General features: G+C 51.2%; 1 protein-coding gene across 3 annotated transcripts in view; it reads right to left on the bottom strand.

The window, feature by feature from the left end:
* LOC100602470 (refilin-A) overlaps window positions 1-21,211 on the bottom strand; it is a 346,040-nt gene that overhangs the window by 14,122 nt on the left and 310,707 nt on the right. Inside the window, exon 1 of one of the 3 annotated variants that reach the window (XM_003276249.4) lies at window positions 3,657-4,317. The exons of the other annotated variants lie outside the window; for them this stretch is intronic. Coding sequence (XP_003276297.2) covers window positions 3,657-3,863 — 207 coding nt within the window. The 5' untranslated portion in view covers window positions 3,864-4,317. Of the gene's footprint in view, window positions 1-3,656; window positions 4,318-21,211 lie in introns of those variants that run through there. 3 annotated transcript variants of the gene reach the window in all.

Raw genomic sequence — 21,211 nt, 5'->3', positions numbered from 1 at the left:
TACCACCTGTTCCCCCAAAACCTATGGAAATAAAACATTAACAAATAAATTTGAAAAAAGTGTGGGCTGAATGCAGCTGACAGACAATCCCCTCTGCCACCAGGCCCAGTGGGCAGGCTCCGCTGTCCTGGGCCGTGCAGGAGACAGGTCCCCGCCCGCATGGAGACACACCCTACACTAATGCAAAACGGCCACCTTCTGCGTCCCGCACAGGCACCCTCCTCACTCAAGTCTCTCATTTGAGTTTCTAATTTGGGGAGGGTGGAATGGAAGCTCATGATGCCTTTTAAAAAATAAAAATAGAACAGTCACAAGTAGTTTTTAAAAGACCAAATGGAATTTTAAGTTTTGGCCTCAGCTTCACCTAGAAGTCACTGACCTGGCCTCTCCCAGCTGTCCCGGCCCCTCCGGTGGTCCCTGCCTCTTTGTGGCTCCTCAAGGCATTTGGCTACATGCATAAGTTCTTTAGTGGTGATTTCTGAGATTTTTGTGCACCCATCACCCGAACAGGCCACGCCTAGCTTGCTCGTGCCTGGGGACCTTTGCACATGCCATTGTCTTGGACTGAGCACATCTCAGCCCTAGAACTGTAAAGTTCGTACCCTGAGTGTGTGTGGGTTTCTATTAACCATCACCTCCCTGTCTACTGGCCTAAAGCTCACCTCTCACCCAGCTTCTGGCCTTAAGGACACTTCTCCATCCACCTGCTGCTGCCGCACATAGTTCAGCTGGTGGCTGTGTCTCCTCCGCTAGGATGCCAGTTCATGAGGGCAGGGACCGTCAGCATCTTGTTCACTGCTGTGTCCTCCATGGCCCCAAACAGAGCGTGACACACAGTAGGTGCTCAGTAAGTACTGGGGGGACCAATGCCTGATTCCCAGCTCTTTGTTTGCCTTGGGAGTGATCGGGAATGTTCCCACCTTTGCTCCGAGAGTGAGCACAGAAAGCCCATGGTGAGTGGGGAGGGGGTTCATTCATATCCAGCCTGGCCCCCAGGGCCTTGATGTCTTGGGGAGTGATCTCGCAGCCAGCCGCTTCCCAGATACCCTGCCTCAGTGGGTGGGGGGTGTCCAGGAGGCAAGTCCAGCTTATTCAAACAAAGTGGGGGGCCTCTTTAATGAAGTGAAGCGTAGGCAGGTTTAACGTGCACATCCGTCCAGCCTCCTAAAGTAGGTGACAAGGTGGTGAGGACCTCAGTGGCTTAGATTTGGGGGCAGGACTGCAGTCCATCCCAGCAGCTGAGGCATGTGCCACCAACTTTTATCAGAAAGGTGGTGTCGGTCACTGGATACTGGAACAAAGACACCCACTCTGCCAAATGCAGTCTGAACCTGAGGCCCACATGGAAACCCGGCACCGCTCACCCCAGCCTCTACGTTGGGTGTTGGAAACCATCAGCCACGAGGCGCAGCACAGGTTTCCGCCTCTTTGTCCTGAGACAGTATGGGGTGCCGATATTTGCACCTAAAAAGCACTCTCCCGGAGTCTTCAGCGAGCAGGGTGCGGTTAAACACCGCTCAGTAAAGTTTAGCAGGAGTTAACGGGGAGGTGGGGCGCCCTGCGGGGTGGGCGATGGGTGGGTGGGCATGGCCACAGCGGCAAGCCCCAAAGCTGAAAAGAGGGGGCGCCAGGCAATCCTTTCTCCCTTTTATTAAAAGCAGCCCTTCAAACCTGGTAGGTACACAGGCATTTTGTTTTCCAATTAAAAAAAAATCACAGGTAGTTAATTAGCTGCACGGTGAAAAGGGGGATGATATGAGGTTGAAGGGCAGACTCTGCAGTCAGACTCCCTGGGTTCTAGCCCAGCACAGCCGCTTCCTGGCTGGGCAACTTTGGGCAGGTTGCTAACCTCCTCTGTGCCTTGGCTTTCGCCTCTGGAAAATGGGGCTAATTGGAGTGTAGGCTTCATGGGAATATAGTGAAAATTAAATGAACTGGTGTAAATAAAGAGCTTAGGACAGTTATCCTGGCACACAGTATAAGCTATCTAAATGCCAAGTCTCATTACCCATGAGGAAACAGCCCCGGGCTTTGCTTTTAAGCCAAATTAGAAGATCAGGGCAACACAGTTCCATACCTGGCATCTAGTGAGCAGGAAGGGGAAAAAATAAAGTCAAGTAGAACAGCCAAGACAAGTAAGCCAGCCATGCTATTCTTGCGGCAGCCATGGGCTGGCCCGGATGGCAGAGAACGCTTCCAGAAAACCCTCTGTAAGGAGGCTTCTGGGTCATGGAAGGAACCAAGGAGAAGGCGGTTTCCCCGTCGTTCTTCTCCAAGCCCCACTGTGCAAGGCACCACGGGGATTCAGTCCCAAAGTGTGCAGCCCAAATGCGCGACAGTGCCAAGTCCCAGACACTCTAGCAGGAAAGCTGGCCCCCTTTAGACAGCAAGATCAGGTTCACTGCAAACAGCCCTGGTCACCTCTATCAACTCCTGGAAGTCCTCACTGCCCCTTCCACCCGCCAGCCTCCCATAAAGAGACCAAAGTTCAAATTTGCTGCATGATTTGGTCTAAGATAGCGACTCCCAGACTTGGCTGAACAGTACAATCACCCAGGGAGACTGAAACCCTCCTGATGCCGAGCTGCACCCCCTATCAATTCAGTGAGACTATCTGGGCGGTGAGTGTGGGTGGGTTTTAAAGATTCTCCAAGTGATTCCAGTGCGCGACCAAGTTTGGGACCCACGGGGCTAAGAAACAAGCAAGGCCCGAATGAAGGTCATATCCTGAGGCTTGAGGCGGGGGGAGCCGCTCCTTTCTGCTGTGGGGAGGAGGACTTTCAGCGGCGGGGAGGCCTTTTTTTGCCCTGTGAGTGCCAGGCAAGAATCCCCGGGGCCCCAGGAAAGGGGAGTGGAGCCAGCACACACGCCCCAGCAGAAAAGCTGTTAAGGTGGGCAGGGCGCAGCCAGAGAGCGGGCAGGGATGGGCAATCACTCATTTCAACTTGTCATTTCCTCAAGCTGCAAAGGCGCCCGCTCGGCCCATATGCTTCCCTGCCTGCCAGGGGGGCGCCCAGTCTCAGGTCAGGCGCCAAGCTGGGTCCCCACCGGAGTCCACCCCCAGGCTAGGCTTAGTCTGGCAGGAGACAAACTCCTGAGTTTCCTGACCCGGGGTTCCAGCCTCCGCCTCCCGCCTAAGCTCCACGTCAACATGCCTTAACATCCCGGGAAGGAAGGGATTCTGTCTGGGTTTGGTTATTAAAGAAAGAAAGAAAGAAAAGGCTTTCACGTTGGCAGCGCCTGGACAGTAAACAGGGCACCCGGAGCAGCAGAGGGGCCAGGTCCAGATGTCTGCAACATGCCGGGCCTCTGGGCGCAAGCCCACCTAGCCAGCAGCCAACTTCTTTGGGAATTTCGGACTGTCCTTTACCCCGCCTCACGAGCCCCCCATTATTACTGACAATAGGAAGAATCACTCTGGAGGGAGACCCACCGCCAGGGAGCCGTCTCCAGGTTCCGGGGTCAGCCTGGGCCACCTTCCCCTACACATCCTGGTCCCCACCTGAGAAGCGTGGCTGTCACTGGCCACCTTCGTGGCTGCCGGGCAGGTAGAGGAGGAGGCCCGTCCTGCTTCTGCAGTAGCGCGCGTCTCGGGGGGCAGCCCTCGCCCACCCGCCCACGCAGTCCCCCGTTTGGGAGAGAGAGCGTCTCCTTACCGCTCTGGCCTCGCTGGGTCCCGGGGGCTCCGAGGAGGCGCCGGCGCCCCCCGCGCGCGCGTCGAGGATGCCGGGCGCCAGGGAGTAGAAGGGCGGGCTGGGGCTGGGGCTGGGGGGCAGCCCGGAGTCGGGGCTGTCCAGCAAGCCCTCCCGGCCCTGCTCCTTCAGGCCGTCGTCCATGCCCTGCAGATGCAGGTGGCCCACCATGTCTGGGGGGCGCGGGGCGCGGGCCCCCCGCTCCTCGGGGGACTTCTCCACCGCGCTCCCGGGCCGGGGGCAGGCGGCGGCGGGGCGAGAGCTGCGCGCCTGGGGACCTGCGGGCACCGCGAGAGGCGGCGATCAGGCCCGGCGCCCCCCGCGCCCCCGATCCCCGCGGGCCTGCAGTCTGCTCGCCGCCGCGGGCCGCACTCCTGCCAGCACCGCCGCCCTCCGCCCTCGGCCCTCGGCCCTCGGCCCTCCGCCCTCCGCGGCGCCCGCCCGCCGGGCCCGGCCTCGCCTCCGCGCTGCGCTGCGATCCCGCAGGCCGGCCCAGCCCCGAGGCGCACGTCGCCGCCCGGCCCTCTCCGCACCTCCCCGGCCCGCGCCTCCTTTTCTAGGCGCCTCCTCCTCCCCCTTCCTCTCCCCGCCCCGGCCTGCGCGGTGGGCAACAGCCCCGGGCCGGCGCCTCCGCAGAGGCCCTCCTGCTCCTGGGCACTGCGCGCCCAGCCAGCAGCTCGAGTCCCACGAGGCGCGTGTGTCCCCCACTCCCGGAACAAGCACCACACTCGCGCACCGAGGTTGCCTTGTGGGGTCCCCAGGTCATCCCAAGTAATACGAGTAATCATCATCATCCTATTTCGGGGTGCTCGTGGAGGTTTTCTCCATCTCATTTGAAGTCCCAATAAAAGCAGCTTGAGAAACTTTATTTTAGAGAAGTTTTCTTTTTCTCTGTAACTTACAATCGATGGGGAGGAGGGCCACCACCCTAGTACTGGCGTCTCGGTTACCCGCACACCCAGGGCCAGCTCTTTGGGCCTTGAGGGTGGAAAGCATTGGGTGGAACCTATGGGTGGGGGGCGGCGGCGGCAAGAGCAGCACTTCCGGGAATCCCCAGGCATCTGGCTGTTCCTGCATTTTTTCCAGGCAGGTTCTTGCTCATGAATAAGGGTTCTGCCCGTCTTTCCCTTCTTTTCCTTCCTCCCAAGAGAGAAGAACACGTGTTTCCCTTCCTTACTGTTTTCTTACCACATGCCTGGCAAGGGATCTCCGCATTTCCAGCGCCCAGCCACACAGACGCCCCCCACCCCACTCCTGAGGGTCCATCCTTCCATTCTGCAAGCGGGGCAGCTGGGGGTGTCCATGGACTGCTTTGAAAAGCAGGAATGTGGGAGAGGCTAATACGGCGAAGAGAGCAGAGGGAGACTCCAGGAGGGGTGAAAGTGTGCACAGACACATTCACTTCCATTCTGCTTATAGCAGAAAGCCCAAGATCAGGGGCGGGAAGCTGGGTGTCAGAATCCGCTCTTTGGACATCTCCAAACTGAGGGCAGCACTTTGAAGATGTTCTCAGGCTCCCATTCTGCACCCAGCCTTGGCCGGACCTCAGAACGGGCACGCGTAAGACAGCAGGCCCCTGCCCTGTGGAGGGCCCAGTCTGATGAGGGAGGCTGTCAATGCACCAGGAAGCTAAGGCTGTGAGTCTAAGGGAAGGAACTTAATGAGGTGCTGCAACCAAGAATAGTCAAAGGGACAACTTAAGGCTTGGAGTGTTCAGGGAAGGCTTCTTGGAGGAGGCAGTTTTTAAAGATAAGATCTGAATAGCCAAGCAGTGAGAATTAGCGCACCATGCGGAGGGAACAGCAGGGCGCAGGCCCTGCAGCAGCAGGAGTAAGGTGCAGGCGGGACACTGACAGAGGGTGGGGCCACTTCCTGAGAGCCCACAGGGTGACAGGCATGCACCTGTCACCAGGTGAATTTACAGCCCATTTCCACGTTGCCCAGGAAAGAACGCTGGAAGTCTGCTGCCCAAACAGAACTAACCAGAGGTTTGAATACCTGAAACATTCTGGAAAAAAACAATAGGACAACGGATTCCATTTGCTTCAATTCTTAGGCAAGACAGGCCTTCTTCAGCCCTTGGGCCACTTGACCAGAATGAGTGGCTGAACGGCTGTCACTGACTAGGATGAAAGTGGCGGGGGGAGGGGGCGTTCTTTCTGGAACACAGACACATGGAAATTCACATTTCCCAAATGCCCACCCACCCAGACCCAGCAGTCTTCTGCTTCCCTGGAGAAAGTCTTTGGCAAGAACTAATTTCTTCTTATCTCAGGGACTAATGACCCTTTGGCCACAATAGCTACCAAGGGCAGGGCAGGATGCGGGCAAGGTAGAGTTTCAGAATTGCAGGGTTCCTCTGTCTTTATTTAAAATGTTGATATTTTGAGGCCTGGCGTAGTGGCTAATGCCTGTAATCCCAGCACTTTGGGAGGCTGAGGCAGGTGGATCACCTGAGGTCGGGAGTTTAAGACCAGCCTGGCCAACATGGTGAAACTCTGTCTCTACTAAAAAATAACAAAACATTAGCCGGGCATGGTGGCGAGCGCCTGTAATCCCAGCTACTCAGGAGGCTGAGGCAGGAGAATTGCTTGAACTCAGGAGGTGGAGGTTGCAGTGAGCTGAGGTCATGCCATTGCACTCCAGCCTGGGCAACAGAGCAAGACTCTGTCTCAAAATAAAATAAAATGTTGATGTTTTGTTCATCTTGAACTGTTTGCATCCATTTTGACTTTTAAAACATTGCAGCGAAATACCACTTGTGGTGATTTCTGTGTTTGAGGGATGTCCTGAAATTGCCTTGCCCCACACCACTAATCCTGGCCGCCATGTGCCATTCATCTTGATCTAGAAGCCCGCTTATCAAGAGCCTTCATGACTATGCCCACCTGGGTTCTGGAAGTTTCCCCTAAAACAGGCTGCCCTGTGTGGGTAACGGTTGGAGATGTGTGCACGCCAGACAGAAGGCAGAACATGAGTGCACTACAAATGTCAAACCCCCGGAGAGCGGCCCACACTGATGGCCCCAGTGACCGTGACCTCTGACCTATTCGGATCCGCTGCTGCGGGCTGGGGACCGCCCCTCGATTGAAAGCCAGTACTGTGGAAGCTTCTATTTCTCACAGCACCAGATGGTCTGCAAATGTCAAAGACGGGAGGAAAGGCCGAAATTTCCATAAATTCATTTGAGCCAGGGGCTAGCCAGTGGGCAGGGCGGGAGGCTCTTGTGGCCAGTCTCAGAAGGAAAAGGGACTTGAAATGTGAGGCCTGAGGAGCAGAAAAGGGGGTCTTTCAAGATCGGGGTGTCTGCTCCAGGCCCAGCGCTATGGGAAGGGGCAGAGGGAAGGAGGTACCAGGTCTACGGAGGCCCTTATGCTGTGCTAAGGGATTAGGGCTTTATCTGCCAGGGATGGGAGAATCTGCAGAGGTTCTGAAGCAGGTAAAGAATGATCTGATCCGTATCGCTTCCAAAGTTCCTCACATATACACATATATGCACATAAACAAAGTTGGATGAAAAAGAGGAGAGTTTGGAGGCAGAGAAAAATTGGGCAGAGAAAGTAGATATTTAATAGAAAAGAGGTATTGGGGTATCCCTGACAAGGGGTCATAAAAAGTGTGTCCCGTGTTGGAGAGAAGGGGAGAAGGGAAGACCCCTTTACCCCCACACCCCTGGGAAGAAAGACCTTCCTCCACAAGCTTCTGAAGTCACTGGCTTTTAAGAGCACATGTTGGGGAAGAAAGAAAAGTGACCTGGAGTAACCCCAAGCCCCAGCCCAGGGCTCCCCAAGCACTCCCCATATCAGGGGGATTATCCCAGAATGCTTTGTGTGGCGGAAGCTCAACTCTGCGAGGAAGGCCAGAGGGAAGGGCGTCAAGAAAAAAAAAGGCTTTTTCACGGACAGCCATTTGCCACTTGTTCCAAGCTGCATTGAAGGAAGGCTCCTAGAAGTAGGGCTGCGCATTCCTGGGCAGCTTACAGAGCTCTGCACACGCACCTTTGTGCACTTGAACCCTGGCTCCATATTATTTCCATTTTAAAATAAAGCAGGCCAGGAGCGGTGGCCCACATCTGTAATCCCAGCACTTTGGGAGGCCAAGGTACGTGGATCAACTGAGGTCAGGAGTTTGAGACTAGCCTGACCAACATGGTGAAAACCCATCTCTACTAAAAGTACAAAAATTAGCCAGGTGCGGTGGTGCACACCTGTAATCCCAGCTACACCGGAGGCTGAGGCAGGAAAATCCCTTGAACCTGGGAGGCGGAGGCTGCAGTGAGCCAAGATCGTTCCACTGCACTCCAGCCTGGGCAATAGAGTGAGAATCCAACTCAAAAAAAAAAAAATTAATAAAATAAAAGATAAATCATAAATAAATAAAGCAGATGGAGCCATGGAGACTCAGAGAGGTTAAGTGACGGCCTGAGGTCACACAGCCTACCCTAAGTAGAAAGCCACACTGGAGGCTGCTAGGGTGGATGTGGGGGAAGGGTGTCAGTGGGTCCCAATGGATCGTGACATGGAGGCAGGAGGGCTGAGGTCGTCATGCCTGACAACAGCAAGGCCTTTCTGTGACCTGCACAGACAGCCCTGAAACAAGGCCATCTGAGCGCACTGGAGGCCGCTCGCCCTCCAAGGAGACTCACAGACAAGGAAGGGGTCTTCCTGCCATGTGCACGCTCGGCTGCCTGGGTTTGAACCCTGGCCCTACCATGTCCCGGCTGTGTGATCTGGGCAATTGGCCTGCCCTTTCTGTGCCTCAGTGTCCCCATCCATAAAGCAGGGATGATAATAAAGGTAGTGAATGAAGATTAAATATAAGCATATTGAGGGTGTGCTTCCAGGCACGCCAGGCACAAGCTGAGCCCTCGGCATGGCGCCAGGAAAATTTCCGCAGGCTCAGCTGGGCCCTGCTCTCATCACCACACCTCATGCCTCTCTGTGTGAAATCACCAAGATAATCAATACGTTTAGATACACACACACACTTATGCATGCACATAAACACATATGCACATATACACACACACACAAACACAAGCACACACATATACATGTGCACACATAAACACATATATACACATAAACACACAAATATACATACACACAGATGCATACACAATACACATGTGTACACACAAGCACACGTATACACACAAATACATAAATATACATATGCGCACACACATATGTATGCACATACACACGTACATATACACATGTAAACATATGCACCCATATACACATAAACACACAAATAGACACATATACAAATATGCACACATGCAAACGCATATACATGGACACACAAATATACACACACACACATATGCATATACACTTTTTAGAAGAAGAAAAGACGAGAGAACTGCGGTGTCAGCGAAATCTTTGTCTTTCCTAGGGAGAGCCCCGGGCTCTTGCCTATTTTTAGGGAATGCAGAAATAACACCGAACATCACGGAGGGTTTGAAAGTAGCCACAGAAGAAGCTGAAGTGGAGGCGTTCAAAGGGGCGGCGAGAACAGAGGCAAGAAAAGCGGCTTCTTGATCACACGCTCCTTACAGGCCCTGTCTGAGCTGTCCAGCCGGGCATGTGGTCAAATGTTTCAGAGTGAAGGTCCCGGTGACTGTACGACCGTGAGACCTGGGACTCTGCATCCTCAGCAGGCCAGGCCCTAGTGTCTGACCGGGGGATGCCTCCCTGCCCCGGGGAGTCGCATGTTCCCTGGTGGCCCGTCTCACCAGAGGGACTTTTCTGCAGTGCCCTTGCTCAGTCCCCAGCTGTACCACCGACGTCCACGCCTGGACAGAGCTCCAGCAGTGACTCACCTCTTCATTTTTAGCCCGTGTCCTCTCGGAGCCTGCAGCCCGCCTTTGCTGGGCAGCTGTCCGGGGGTCAGGGCCCATGCCCTGGGTGTCCACTCATAAAACCAGCTCTTGACCACTTGCCCTACTAAGACAAGGAAGTGGGGACAAAATGAATTCAAAGTGCCTTTGACCTGGGCATACGTTCTGCTGCCATTTGTATGTGCGTGTCCAGGAGAGCCTCCGGATTCCCAGTGCTTTCAGTGAGTAATGAAAGCTGTTCTAAGGGTCTGCGGCCAGCGTCCTGGCTTGGCTTTCCCGCAGCCCCTCCCGTTCCCATTCCACAATGGGGCTGCTGGACTCACCTCACAGCTCCGGGCAAAGACGCCCACGGCTGAGAGGCTTCTTCCTGGCTGGAAACTCGCCGCTTCACACCTTCCGGCTGTAAGGAGCTTTTAGCTGAAAAGGCCTTTTCTGCCAGCTTCTCCCAAGCTTGAGTAAACAAAAAACCTATTTATGTCTTCAGAGCACTTAATTAAGCCAGGGCAGGGATAAAATCAGAGACTGAGTGTAGTGAAAACACAGTCGGTAAAGTCAGAAGAAGGTCGCCCTCGGCCAGGCTTGGCCAAGAGCCAGCTGTGTGTTCTTGGGGGAAGCTGGGTCCCCCTGAATTTTTGCAAGAATAATATAACGAAAACCCAAGTACCATTTGGGTTTGTTAGGTGTTGACATATCGGATCTCTCTCTCTCTCTCTCTCTCTCTCATATGTGTGTGTGTGTACTGTTTATTTTGTTTTGTGTTTTGCTAAACCATGTAAAAATTGGTCATAAACATCATGCCCCTTTGCCCCAAAACTCTTCAGCAGTACCTCCTAAGAAGAAAGATGATATGGAGCCACAATACTGCGATCATACTGAGGGAATTTAACATTGATACAATTATATAACCTATATTCCATATCAAAAGGTCCCCAATTTTCCCAACAATGTCCTTTAAAGCTGTTTTCTTTCTCAACCCAGGGCTCAAACACACGTTGCATTTCGTTTGATCTTAGCCAAAAGGCCAGAAGCTATCACGCACATTGCATTTCATTGTCACTATTAGGAGACAATTCATGAGTCTCCCGTGTTTATTCCCATCTTAAAAACAGAGGCCTTGGCCGCCCTTTGTTCTGGGCTATCATTTCAATAATGTTTGTAGGGAGAACAGTTGAAGAGATAGTGTCTCTCTTCAACTCAAAGGATAGGCATGCTTCCTGTCCACTGTAATAAAAATAATGGTTCCCTCTGGGGAAAGGTCAGGCAGGCTTATTACCCACTGTGAAAGATTCGGGTTCCCTACACTCTGGGGTCCTCCACTGTCGTGCAAACAGCTGCATGTGCAAGGGTCACCTGGGCCCCTTCTAGTGGCCCTGTGGAAACCAGAGCTGGGGAACTGGCTCAAGAACATGCTGACCCCCTGGCTGCTGTGACTATTGTGAGTAATAACATCCTTTGTCTCTGACCCAGGAGTCTTGTATCTTTTGCTTGAGTCTGTGAGACTGTGGCAGAGCCATGTCTTCCCTGGCCAGCAGGGTGAAATCCCAGTTCTGTGTGGTCACATCTCTTTAGTTCTTTGACCCTAAGAGACCCCATGCCTATTTTGCCTTTCCTGACATGGGTAGTTTTAACGAGTTTGGGCCAGTTGTAGAGCGTCCCATGATCTGGATTTGTCTGACTGCTGTCTCAGGATTCGATGTAGGATAAACACTTTTGCAGGAATTTTTCAGGGTCCATGTTGTGCCATCAACCTCAGGAGGCACATCCCGTCAGCATGTCCCACTGTTGGTCATGCTAGGGGTGATCACTGGGTGGAGGTGGTATCCACCTCATTTCTTCGTGCTAAAGTTAGCTTTTCCCTTTGTGATTTATCAGGAAGCTCTGGGGAGACATTTTGACATCTTGGGGATATCCTGCTCCCTGACAAGCCTTAAACTCCACAAACCCCAGCTGATTCATTGGTAAAGAGTTTTCTGCGCAGGGGGCGGTGGCTCACGCTTGTAATCCCAGCACTTTGGGAGGCCAAGGTGGGCGGATCACGAGGTCAGGAGATCAAGACCACGGTGAAACCCCGTCTCTACTAAAAATACAAAAAAAACTAGCCGGGCGTGGTGGCGGGCGCCTGTAGTCCCAGCTACTCGGAGAGGCTGAGGCAGGAGAATGGCGTGAACCCGGAAGGCGGAGCTTGCAGTGAGCCGAGATCGCACCACTGCACTCCAGCCTGCTAGACAATAGCCCCAGATACTATGACTATTATGTTTTCCTCTTGCAACAGAGAACGCATAGTCTGCAGAGACTAAACTATTTACAATCTTGCCTTGTATAGAAAAAGTTGGCCGACCCCTGCAATAGTGGGTAGCAGGTGGTATAGGGTGAGTCTAGAGTTACCTTCAAGAAATCCCCTTCAATACACCCACCTTTCTACACCACTTTCTTTATCATTTTTCAGCTTTTTAAGAGTTCATGATTCTCTTCCTCCCAAGTTGTAGAATGCTTAAAGTGAAACACATATACCTTTCTGGCTAACACAATAGTGCGTGACACTCGTGGAAACGGCGCCTGTGCACAGCAGACGAAAAGCGTGAGCACTGCCCCCTCTGCATGCCTCTCACTCGGCGAATCTGTGCAAAGCAAATGTTTTGAGATCTTCTAAATGTGGCACGCCATCCAGATTGCTTTCCAGTTATTTTGTCTGACTAGAAACTGTGATGTCACATAAATTGGTGACTGTGTCTGCCTGAATCCATAATGCCAAAACATCATTTGTTGATTTAGCAGGTTTGGGGATAAACAAGTTGTTATATTGAAAAAAAAAAAAAAAAGGAGGGTTCCAAAAAGTGCTGTGGTTTTTCAAGAGCCATGATGGCAAAAACAAAACAAAACTCATTAATAGAACAGTCGTTTTGAACTACAGCTGAGTAAATTACCAGACGGACATCTGTGCACATTAAAAGTAATATAGGATGTTCTGTTGCTTACTTGAGTCATGCAAAAAAATGTTTAAAAATTTAAAAAAGTATATATAGCATGAATTTCAGCCAGGTAAGAGCCAAGTGGCTGAAAGGCATTCAGGAGAGAGAGTGAGTCCTTCCCAGCTGATGAAAACGCAGAGATGGCAAGGAGGAAGCACAGTTTCCAGGGGCCCACTGGCCCCCGAAATGCTGCAGGGTGAGTACACCAGAGAGCGCGGCAAACGCACGCCATTTCCATTCATTCCTCAAGGAAGACGCAAGTCCAGGCGAATATTCTGGTTGTGTGGTTTTTCAGCTGAAAGCGAAGACAAAGGGCGTTGAGCAGGAATTAATGCAAGGCTCCAGGCTCCTGGCACACTGCCCGGAGCTCCAGAAAGGGCAGAGTCTGGGGACCAGGCCCAGCGGGAGGGCAGGGTCTTGGAGCGGCCAGGGCTCAGTGATGCTCCTGGTGCAGTACTGAGATGCTAAAGTAGGGGAGGGGAGGGGAGGGGAGGGAGGGGAGGGGAGGGGAGGGGAGGGGGGCTGTCTGTCATCCCTTCAATCAGCAGTGATGAGTAAGCACCTACTGTGTCTTGGTCAATGGGGGATAGAGCCAGGGACTAGTCATACTTGGTCCTCATTTGTGGGGGACATCCAGTCTGGGGTAGGGGTTGGGGGAAGAAAATAATTAAACGAGGTAATTTCAGAGAGTTATAAATACTATAAAAATAAAATGGGTGATGGGGCAGAGAAAGACCATGGGCCAGGCCACAAATATCCTTCAGAAGTGGCTTTTGAACCGAGAGCCTGGTGGGGAAAAGGGGCCCACTCTGCAAAGAGCCTGAGAAAGGGCATCCTGGCAGAGAAACAGAGGTGCAAAGGCCCTGAGGCTTCCTCTGTTACTGCAAAGGCTCTGAGGCTGGCACACTCTGCAGGCATCTGTGTCCCGGGAAGAAGGTGAAGAGAGGCTTGGGGAGATGGGTGGGGAAAAAGAAGCAGAGAAAGAAAGGCAAGAGAAATAGGTATGGGAGGGAGAGGAGACCAACCGTGGAGAACCGGAGGGAATTGAGGAAGAGAGTTCATGGAGGGCACCAGGGAAGAACTCCCAGACACACTCTTGTGTGTCTGGAGACAGGGGGATGTGGGCGCATGGGGAGCAACCCGCAAGGCCTCTGCTCCTCAGTGGTTCCCGCTTGTCTCCACATGCCTGGGCCTGGCGTCTTTGCTAGCTTTGTGTGTGCTTAGTTCTTATGTCCCCAATTGGATTATCAGCTCCTCAAAGGCAGAAAGCATGCTTTATGCTTTTTTTCTTTCTGGACAGCACTTCACACCATGCTTTTGCATATGGGGGATCATTAACTATTGTCTGGATAAGTGGACAGATGGATGGACGGATGGATGGATGGACGGACAGACGGACAGATGGATGGATGGATGGATGGACTGACAGATGGACGAATGCATGGATAGACGGATGGATGGATGGATGGACTGATGGATGGATGGACGGATGGATGGATGGATGGATGGATGGATGGATGGATGGATGGACATGGATGCTCATGTAACTTGACATTTCTGACACTCAGGCTGTTTTGAACCAAGGAAGACCAATTTGGTCAACAGAATCTAGGAGGTTTAGTAAGAAAAAGGATTATTGCTATGTAGGGAAAAACATGAGTGCCTGTGTGTTTTTTATTTTTTTATTTTTATGAAATGTCTGTGTTGTCCCCCTTCCGCAAATGTATATGTTGAAATCTCAGTGAGTAATATGATGGTCTTAGGAGGTAGGGCCTTTGGAAGGTGATTAGGTCATGACGGTGGAGCCCCCATGAATGGGATTAGTGCCCTTATGAGACATGAGAGCTTCCTGTCACTTTCTACTTTGCATCATATGTGGATACAGTGAGAAGGAGGCTGCCTACAAGCCAAGAAGCAAGTCCTCACCAAGCACTAGCTCAGCTCTGCCAGCACCTTGATCTTGGGCATCCCCACCCCCAGAAATATGAGAAATACATGTTTGTTGTTTAAGCCACTCAGTCTATTGTCATTTGTTCCAGCAGCCTAAACTGCCTTAGCCAGGTGTATCAATGTAGAGATGAACTAGAACAGGGAGGTGATACCAAAGAGAGAAAGAAAAAGTAGCAAATGTGGCAAGATCACTAATGTTCACTGGTTTTCAAATTCTTCTCTTCCTCCAGGAAACCACACTGTACTAAATTCCCCAGGCTTCTGTGTGGTTAGGTGTGGCCATGTGATTGAATTCTGAACACTAGAATGTGAGTGGAATGGACATGCACTACTACCAGACCCAAAGAAACTTCCCTCGAATTCCTTCTCCATCCACTGGCTGAATAAAGAGGACTCCGAGGGTATCAAGGAGGGTGGAGCCACAAGATGGAGGGAGCCTGGGTCTGTGAATGACTGTGTGGAGCAGAGCCCTCGGGCTGACAGGTGAGCCATAAGCCACTGAGATGCAGGGGTTGTTTGTTACAGTAGCTGGTGTTACTTATCCTGACCAATGTAGAAGAGATGAAGAAGGTGAGAAGAAGGGGCTCTTTCTTCATGCAGAAGATTCTAGAAGAAGGGGACCTCAGCTCAGTGGAGTCTAGATGCCAACAGCTGGAAACAGGACACGGACATGAAAGAATTCTCTCAGTGACATCAGTCTGGTAGACAAATCCATTAAAGGAAGGACAGGAGGGCTTTATTTTTTCCAAGGGTTATAGGTACCAGAAAAAGGGCACCTGAAGCCAAGCCACTTGACACGGAGTCAAAGCTCACATATTGTTAAAAGGAGAGAGAAAAAAGAGGTTTCATTGGAACTTCATCTTGAAAAATAAATCTACAATGATAAAAATGCAGTAAGCTAATTTTATCTTGAACAAGGCTTGGGAACTCTGCTGTAATTCTTAGAGCAGAAAAATGACAAAGAATGATTTTTTTTCTTTTACTTTCCGTATTTTTTCCCAGCAAGACTTTCTAAGGGCACAATTGACATTCTTCCCTTCACATTTGACTTTTTTTGCAGCTCTTTGGTTCAGAATTAATCTTTTTTTTTTTTTTTTTGTAAAATGTTCAAGGGCTTAATCGTTTCCATGGGCTTCTTTTAATCCTTTGAAATTCAAATCATTATCTTTCATGAGTTCAGACCCAGGCCAGCTTTAATATTGCTGGGTGAATTTTGGATCATGGTCATGCCCCATCACCAACTTCACACACAGATGGGGTCCGAAGTGTGTCCCTTTCTTTGTTCCCTCAAGGACATGCCAAGAGGGACCTCTGGAACCACCACTTCCTGCCCAAGGGACTTAAAGAAGCAGTGTCTTGCAAGCGGAACCCCTCCATGGAACTCAAATGGCCAACTTGATTTTGGAGTAATTTGCTGACAGGAGTCGAGGTCAGAGTCGCTGACTGCACTTTCTTCTGGAAGGTTCCCAGGCTGCTGTTTACCCTGATTCCTGGCCATTCTTCATATTTCCTACAACTATTTTTCTAGCCTACTTAGTTTGGTGACATTCATGGGGAAAATATCACAGCGGGTAGGAAGTTTTTGCTCAAAACTTAAACAAAGAGAAGGAAAGCAGGAGCAAAGGGAAAGAAGGTTGAAAAAAAAAAAGACTTTGAGAAATACCGAGTGCTCCCGTTAAGCAAATAATTTCCCAGGGTTTCTTAACATACAAGGAAACGCGATCACTGCAAAAATAATCCAAGTTGAGGAAAATACCCCGGTTTCAGATTTATTTTCTGTACTTGTGCTGGACTCAGTGCATAATGAGGTTCCTGGTATCTGCTGATGTCCGGGCCCCGGGGGAGCCCCTGCTTGAGAGAATTCTGGACACCTGGGAGCGTCTTGTCATTATTTCCCTCACCTGGGCTCAAGAAGTAGGGTGCTGGGTTTGTTTTTCTTCTGTTTCTTTCCCTGTGCAGGCTTCTAATCAAATGGGAAGTCGAATATGAGGGAATGTCTTTCTTGGAACCAGTAGCTGGATTCTTGTCCCCTGTTAGGGCTCTGCCCAAAGTCACCTCCTCAGGGAAGCCTTCCCTGATCTTCCCATGTAATTACCCCTCCCCCTTCCCCAGTCACTCTGTATTTTCTCACCCTGTTGATGGTCTTCAGAGAATGAATCACCACCAAAAATTAGAGGGCTCATTTCTTTATTGTGTCTTCTACCTTGGCAGGCAACTCCACAGTGGATGAGATTTTACCTGTGTTATTCACCAACCCATTCCCAGTACCTGGAAGAATGTTGGACACACAGTAGGAGTTCAATAAGTACTTGTTGAGTTAAACAGAATCCTTAATCTAAAAGCATTTAAGGGCCGGGCGCAGTGGCTCATGCCTGTAATCCCAGCACTTTGGGAGGCTGAGGCGGGTGGATCACGAGGTCAGGAGATCGAGACCATCCTGGCTAACATGGTGAAACCCTGTCTCTACTAAAAATACAAAAAAATTAGTCGGGTGTGGCGGCGTGCGCCCGTAGTCCCAGTTACTTGGGAGGCTGAGGCAGGAGAATGGCGTGAACCCGGGAGGCGGAGCTTGCAGTGAGCCGAGATCGCGCCACTGCACTCCAGCCTGGGCGACAGAGCGAGATTCCGTCTAAAAAAAAATAAATAATAAAAAATTAAAAAATAAAAAAAATTAAAAAAAAGCATTGAAGAAGAAATGATAGAAAATGCCATTGCATTCCAGAAAGAGTGGGCTCTACCTCCTGGGAGTTTCTTTATGGAAAAAGTTACACGCTTTGATTTTTTTTTTTCCTATAGGTGATTCAATGAATGTACCTGTTATTTAAAGCACAGCATGAACTACTCAAGATCCTGGGGAAGAATACAATGAGAGAATTGTGTCAAGTCAGTCCTTGGCACACTGTCTGATACACTGGGAGTGCTCAATGAATATTGGCATTTAATAATAATAACACACTGAGCTTATCATTTTCATACATGCTGCTATGAATCTATGGCTTGTCATTTTCATACATGCTGCTATGAATCTATGGCTTCCATTTCCAGTCCTTCTTGTTTGTTTGTTTGTTTGTTTTTGACGGAGTCTTGCTCTGTCGCCAGGCTGGAGTGCGGTGGCTCGATCTCAGCTCACTGCAACCTCTGCCTCCCGAGTTCAAGCGATTCCCCTGCCTCAGCCTCCTGAGTAGCTGGGATTACAGGCATACGCCAGCATACCTGGCTAATTTTTACATTTTAGTAGAGACAGAGTTTCACCATGTTGACCAGAATGGTCTCAATCTCCTGACCTCGTGATCCACCCACCTCGGCCTCCCAAAGTGCCGGAATTATAGAGATAAGCCACTGCACCTGGCCCCTTCTGTTTTTTTAAGACATTGTTTGATCTCTGTTACAATTCTTCTTGTTCTGCTCTGCCAAAAATATTTCATGGTTCACCAGACTGTTCTCCCCAGCTTTGTATCATTTTTTAATGTGATCAGCTTAGCTTTTGAAGGCCTTGTGAAAAATCATTAATGAGAACATTGAACTGAGTGAAACAAGGGCAGAGCCCTGTGGCGTACCACTAGAGACCTTTCAGCAGGTTGGCATCAGCCACATGAAATCAGCCCTTCTTTGTTCCTCACTGTAACGGTTATGAAACCATTTAATCATGCTCTTACCCAGCTCACATTTCTCTATCTTATTTGTGGGACACAGAGGCAAAGTTTTTGTTAATGCAAGCTGAACTTCAGATATCCTTATACTACAAAATTCCTCTCTGTATCACTCGTGTAACCCTATCAAATACATAAAAGGCATTTGTCAGGTGTGACTTGTTCTATGTGAACTCATAGCAGCTTTCAGAGACCACTGTTTTATTTTCTACATTTGAAAATGATTCTGTTAGTAACAGTGTTAGTCAGCTTCAGCTAAGTTCTGCCACAGTAACATACAGCCCCTGGCTCTCGGTGGCTTATGACAACAAAAGCTTATTGCTAACCCCTCGAGTCCATTGCAGGCTGGCTGAAGTTTTTCTGCATATCAATCTTCATTCTAGAGACCCAGGCTAAAGGAGCAGTCCCTCTTGGAGTCATGTCAGTCTTGTGGTAGGGAGAAAAGAGAAGCAGAGGACCTCATGGTAGCTCTTGGGGATTCTGCCCAGAAGTGAAGCATGTTTTTTTTGTTCATACCTATTGTCCAAAACAAGTCACATGGCGAAGCCTGCTGTCAATGGAGCAAGGACATACAGAAGTGTGGGATGGAGCCCAGGGAAGGGCAGTGGCTATTTGGAACAATAACACAACCTCCCAGCTACATGTTACTACATACATGAAGAGCAGAATCCACCTCCTACCTCTTTAGAAAATTGGGGTATTTTCCCAATACTATAGTGTCTAGAGTTATCAAAGCAACAACAGCTCACTCATCTATCAGCATTCTGACAACTCTAGAATATAATTTGGATATTTTTGGGGGCACCCCACCCCTGCAAGTGCCCAGTAGGTCAGAGTCTTCCCATAAATATCCAAACGGTACCCTAGAGTTGTCAGAATGCTAACAGATGAGACAACTGAACTGTGGTTAGTTTGATAACTCCAGACACCGTAGTATTGGGAAAAGGTAGGAGGTGGAGTCCACTGTTCATGTATGTCATAACATGTAGCTGGTAGGTTGTATTGTCGTTCAAAATAGCCACTGGCCTCTACCTACAAATCGCCATCTAACATACTATTTATTACTTGGAAAAGTGACTTAGCCTCCCTTGCCTCAGTTTCCTTGTCTGTAAAATGGGGATCATAATAGCACCTACCAAATAGAGTTGTTATAAAAACTGAGTGAGTTCATATGTGGGAAGCATGTCAAACAGTGGTTGGCACAAAGTGAGTGATCGTCGTCGCCGTCATCATCATACATGCATCCACTACAGGGGCATCGATGGCGATTGTAACTTGGGCAGTGGAGGGAGACCGGAGCTGGTTAGGGTGCTACCCACCCAGCCCCCAAAGCAGACAGACCCCCAGGACACCGACTGCCAATCGCATCAACGTTTTCTCTACCTGAAAAATAACCAGCTGTGCAAACAATGCGCGCTTCCTTCCAGGACTGCTGGGAAACCACTGAGGGGCTGTGCCCTGATGAGCTTCCCCAGCCCTCGTCAGTCCTCCTTGGGGAGAAGGTCCAAGACTGGAAAGCCCCAGAACCCTTTGGCTGGCGAGGGAGAAGCTCTTGGCCTCTCCTCGGTGGCACTCCCACAGGCTGGCAGCAGGGGGGAAGAGCAAGATTCCAGGAGAAGGCAGAGCAGGCAGGCTCAGGCCAGGGACCCACGCTGACAGGATTCACGCTGCCTGCCCGGGGCCCCTTCCTGTGCTCACCGGAGACCCACGCTGGCTGTCCCAGGACCCACGCTGGCTGGACTCATGCTGGCTGCCCGGGACCCACGCTGGCTGCCTGGGCCCCTTCCCGTGCCCACTTGGGCTCCTCTGAACCTATGTTTTACCCCCTGTTTCTGCAGAGAGCAGCTCCATGCAGGTGCCATGGGATGGCTGTCACTTTAGTGCACATCCCACGCCTCTTGCTTCCTCACCCGGGGCTTTGCGGATGCTGCGGTGTGTGTTGTACCTGCAAGAACCTGCTTGGACCCCCTGCCTGGGAAACCCAGGAGTGTGGGGGCAGGGCTGACATATACAGAGCCCCCCTCCCCGCCCTGTGACCAATGGGGGGCAGCGGCTGATAGACAATGCTTCCCTTTTCATCTGCGGGGGAACACTTCTGCGGCTGCTTTCAGGAGCCTCCTCGGCAGCTTCCGCACGGTGCTGCACCAGCCCCTAAGGATCCATTCATGGGCGCCCCCTCCTTCACTTCCCAGCCCCAGCCCTGCTCCTGGGCCCAATTCCCACACACGGCCTGCTCACCAGCCTTCAGCTACAGCTCTGCCTTAGGGGCGAGCCCAGGCTGATATTGGTTTTCTCCCACTGCTCCTAATCTACCCCCATCTCTTATGCACGAACGTTTGTGTACGCCCATGCACATGAGTGCATGCACACACGCGCTCACACACACGCTCACACACGCGTGCACACGCACACATGCACATCCACACACTCGCACACACGCATGCACACACACACAGATTTGTGCTCCTCTCAGCCTCCAAACGTAAACCAAACCACATCTGCAGGGAGACGATTTTCGGAGCGACAACCACGATTTAGCAAATGGAGCAGAACCAGCTCCCTGCGGGCAAGGGCTGCATCTGCCATCGGCTGTGCTGTGCCCTGATGAGGACCAAGGTGGCGGGTGTGTGACCACTGAGACAGAGAGGTTTTACAGGGACGGGAGGGGTGCAGTCTGTTGGATGAGTCGTAGATTTGAGACCCTAAATTGCTGTGTTTGCCTTCTCCTGGTAGAATGAATGCAGCCTCAGACAGATGCTGCCCCGCAGCTGTTTGTGGCAGGGGGCCCCGTGGCAGGCCAGTGACTTTGAAACGGGGGATTGGAATGGAGTCTGACAAAGGGGCCACTGTCTTTGAGGGAACTTGACTGAGCCCAGCACAGCCTGAGCAGCGAGAGTTTGCACAGCTGCGGCTGGGAGCAAACATGTACTTTTAGCTGACCTGGGCCCGTGGCTTTGGGCATTAAACCTGACACTTTCCAGATGTGCGGGGCCCTCCCCTTGGCACCGTGCACAAACACTCTGTCCCCAGGTACACACACACTCACACACACACTCAGGCACTGGCAGCGCAGCTCTGTAAATGCGGCATTGTGCTGCAGACCCA

The sequence above is a fragment of the Nomascus leucogenys genome, chromosome 10, assembly GCF_006542625.1.
Source record: "Nomascus leucogenys isolate Asia chromosome 10, Asia_NLE_v1, whole genome shotgun sequence".
In the NCBI taxonomy this organism is placed as follows: Eukaryota; Metazoa; Chordata; class Mammalia; order Primates; family Hylobatidae; genus Nomascus; species Nomascus leucogenys.
This window is presented reverse-complemented; position numbering and strand designations above follow the sequence as displayed.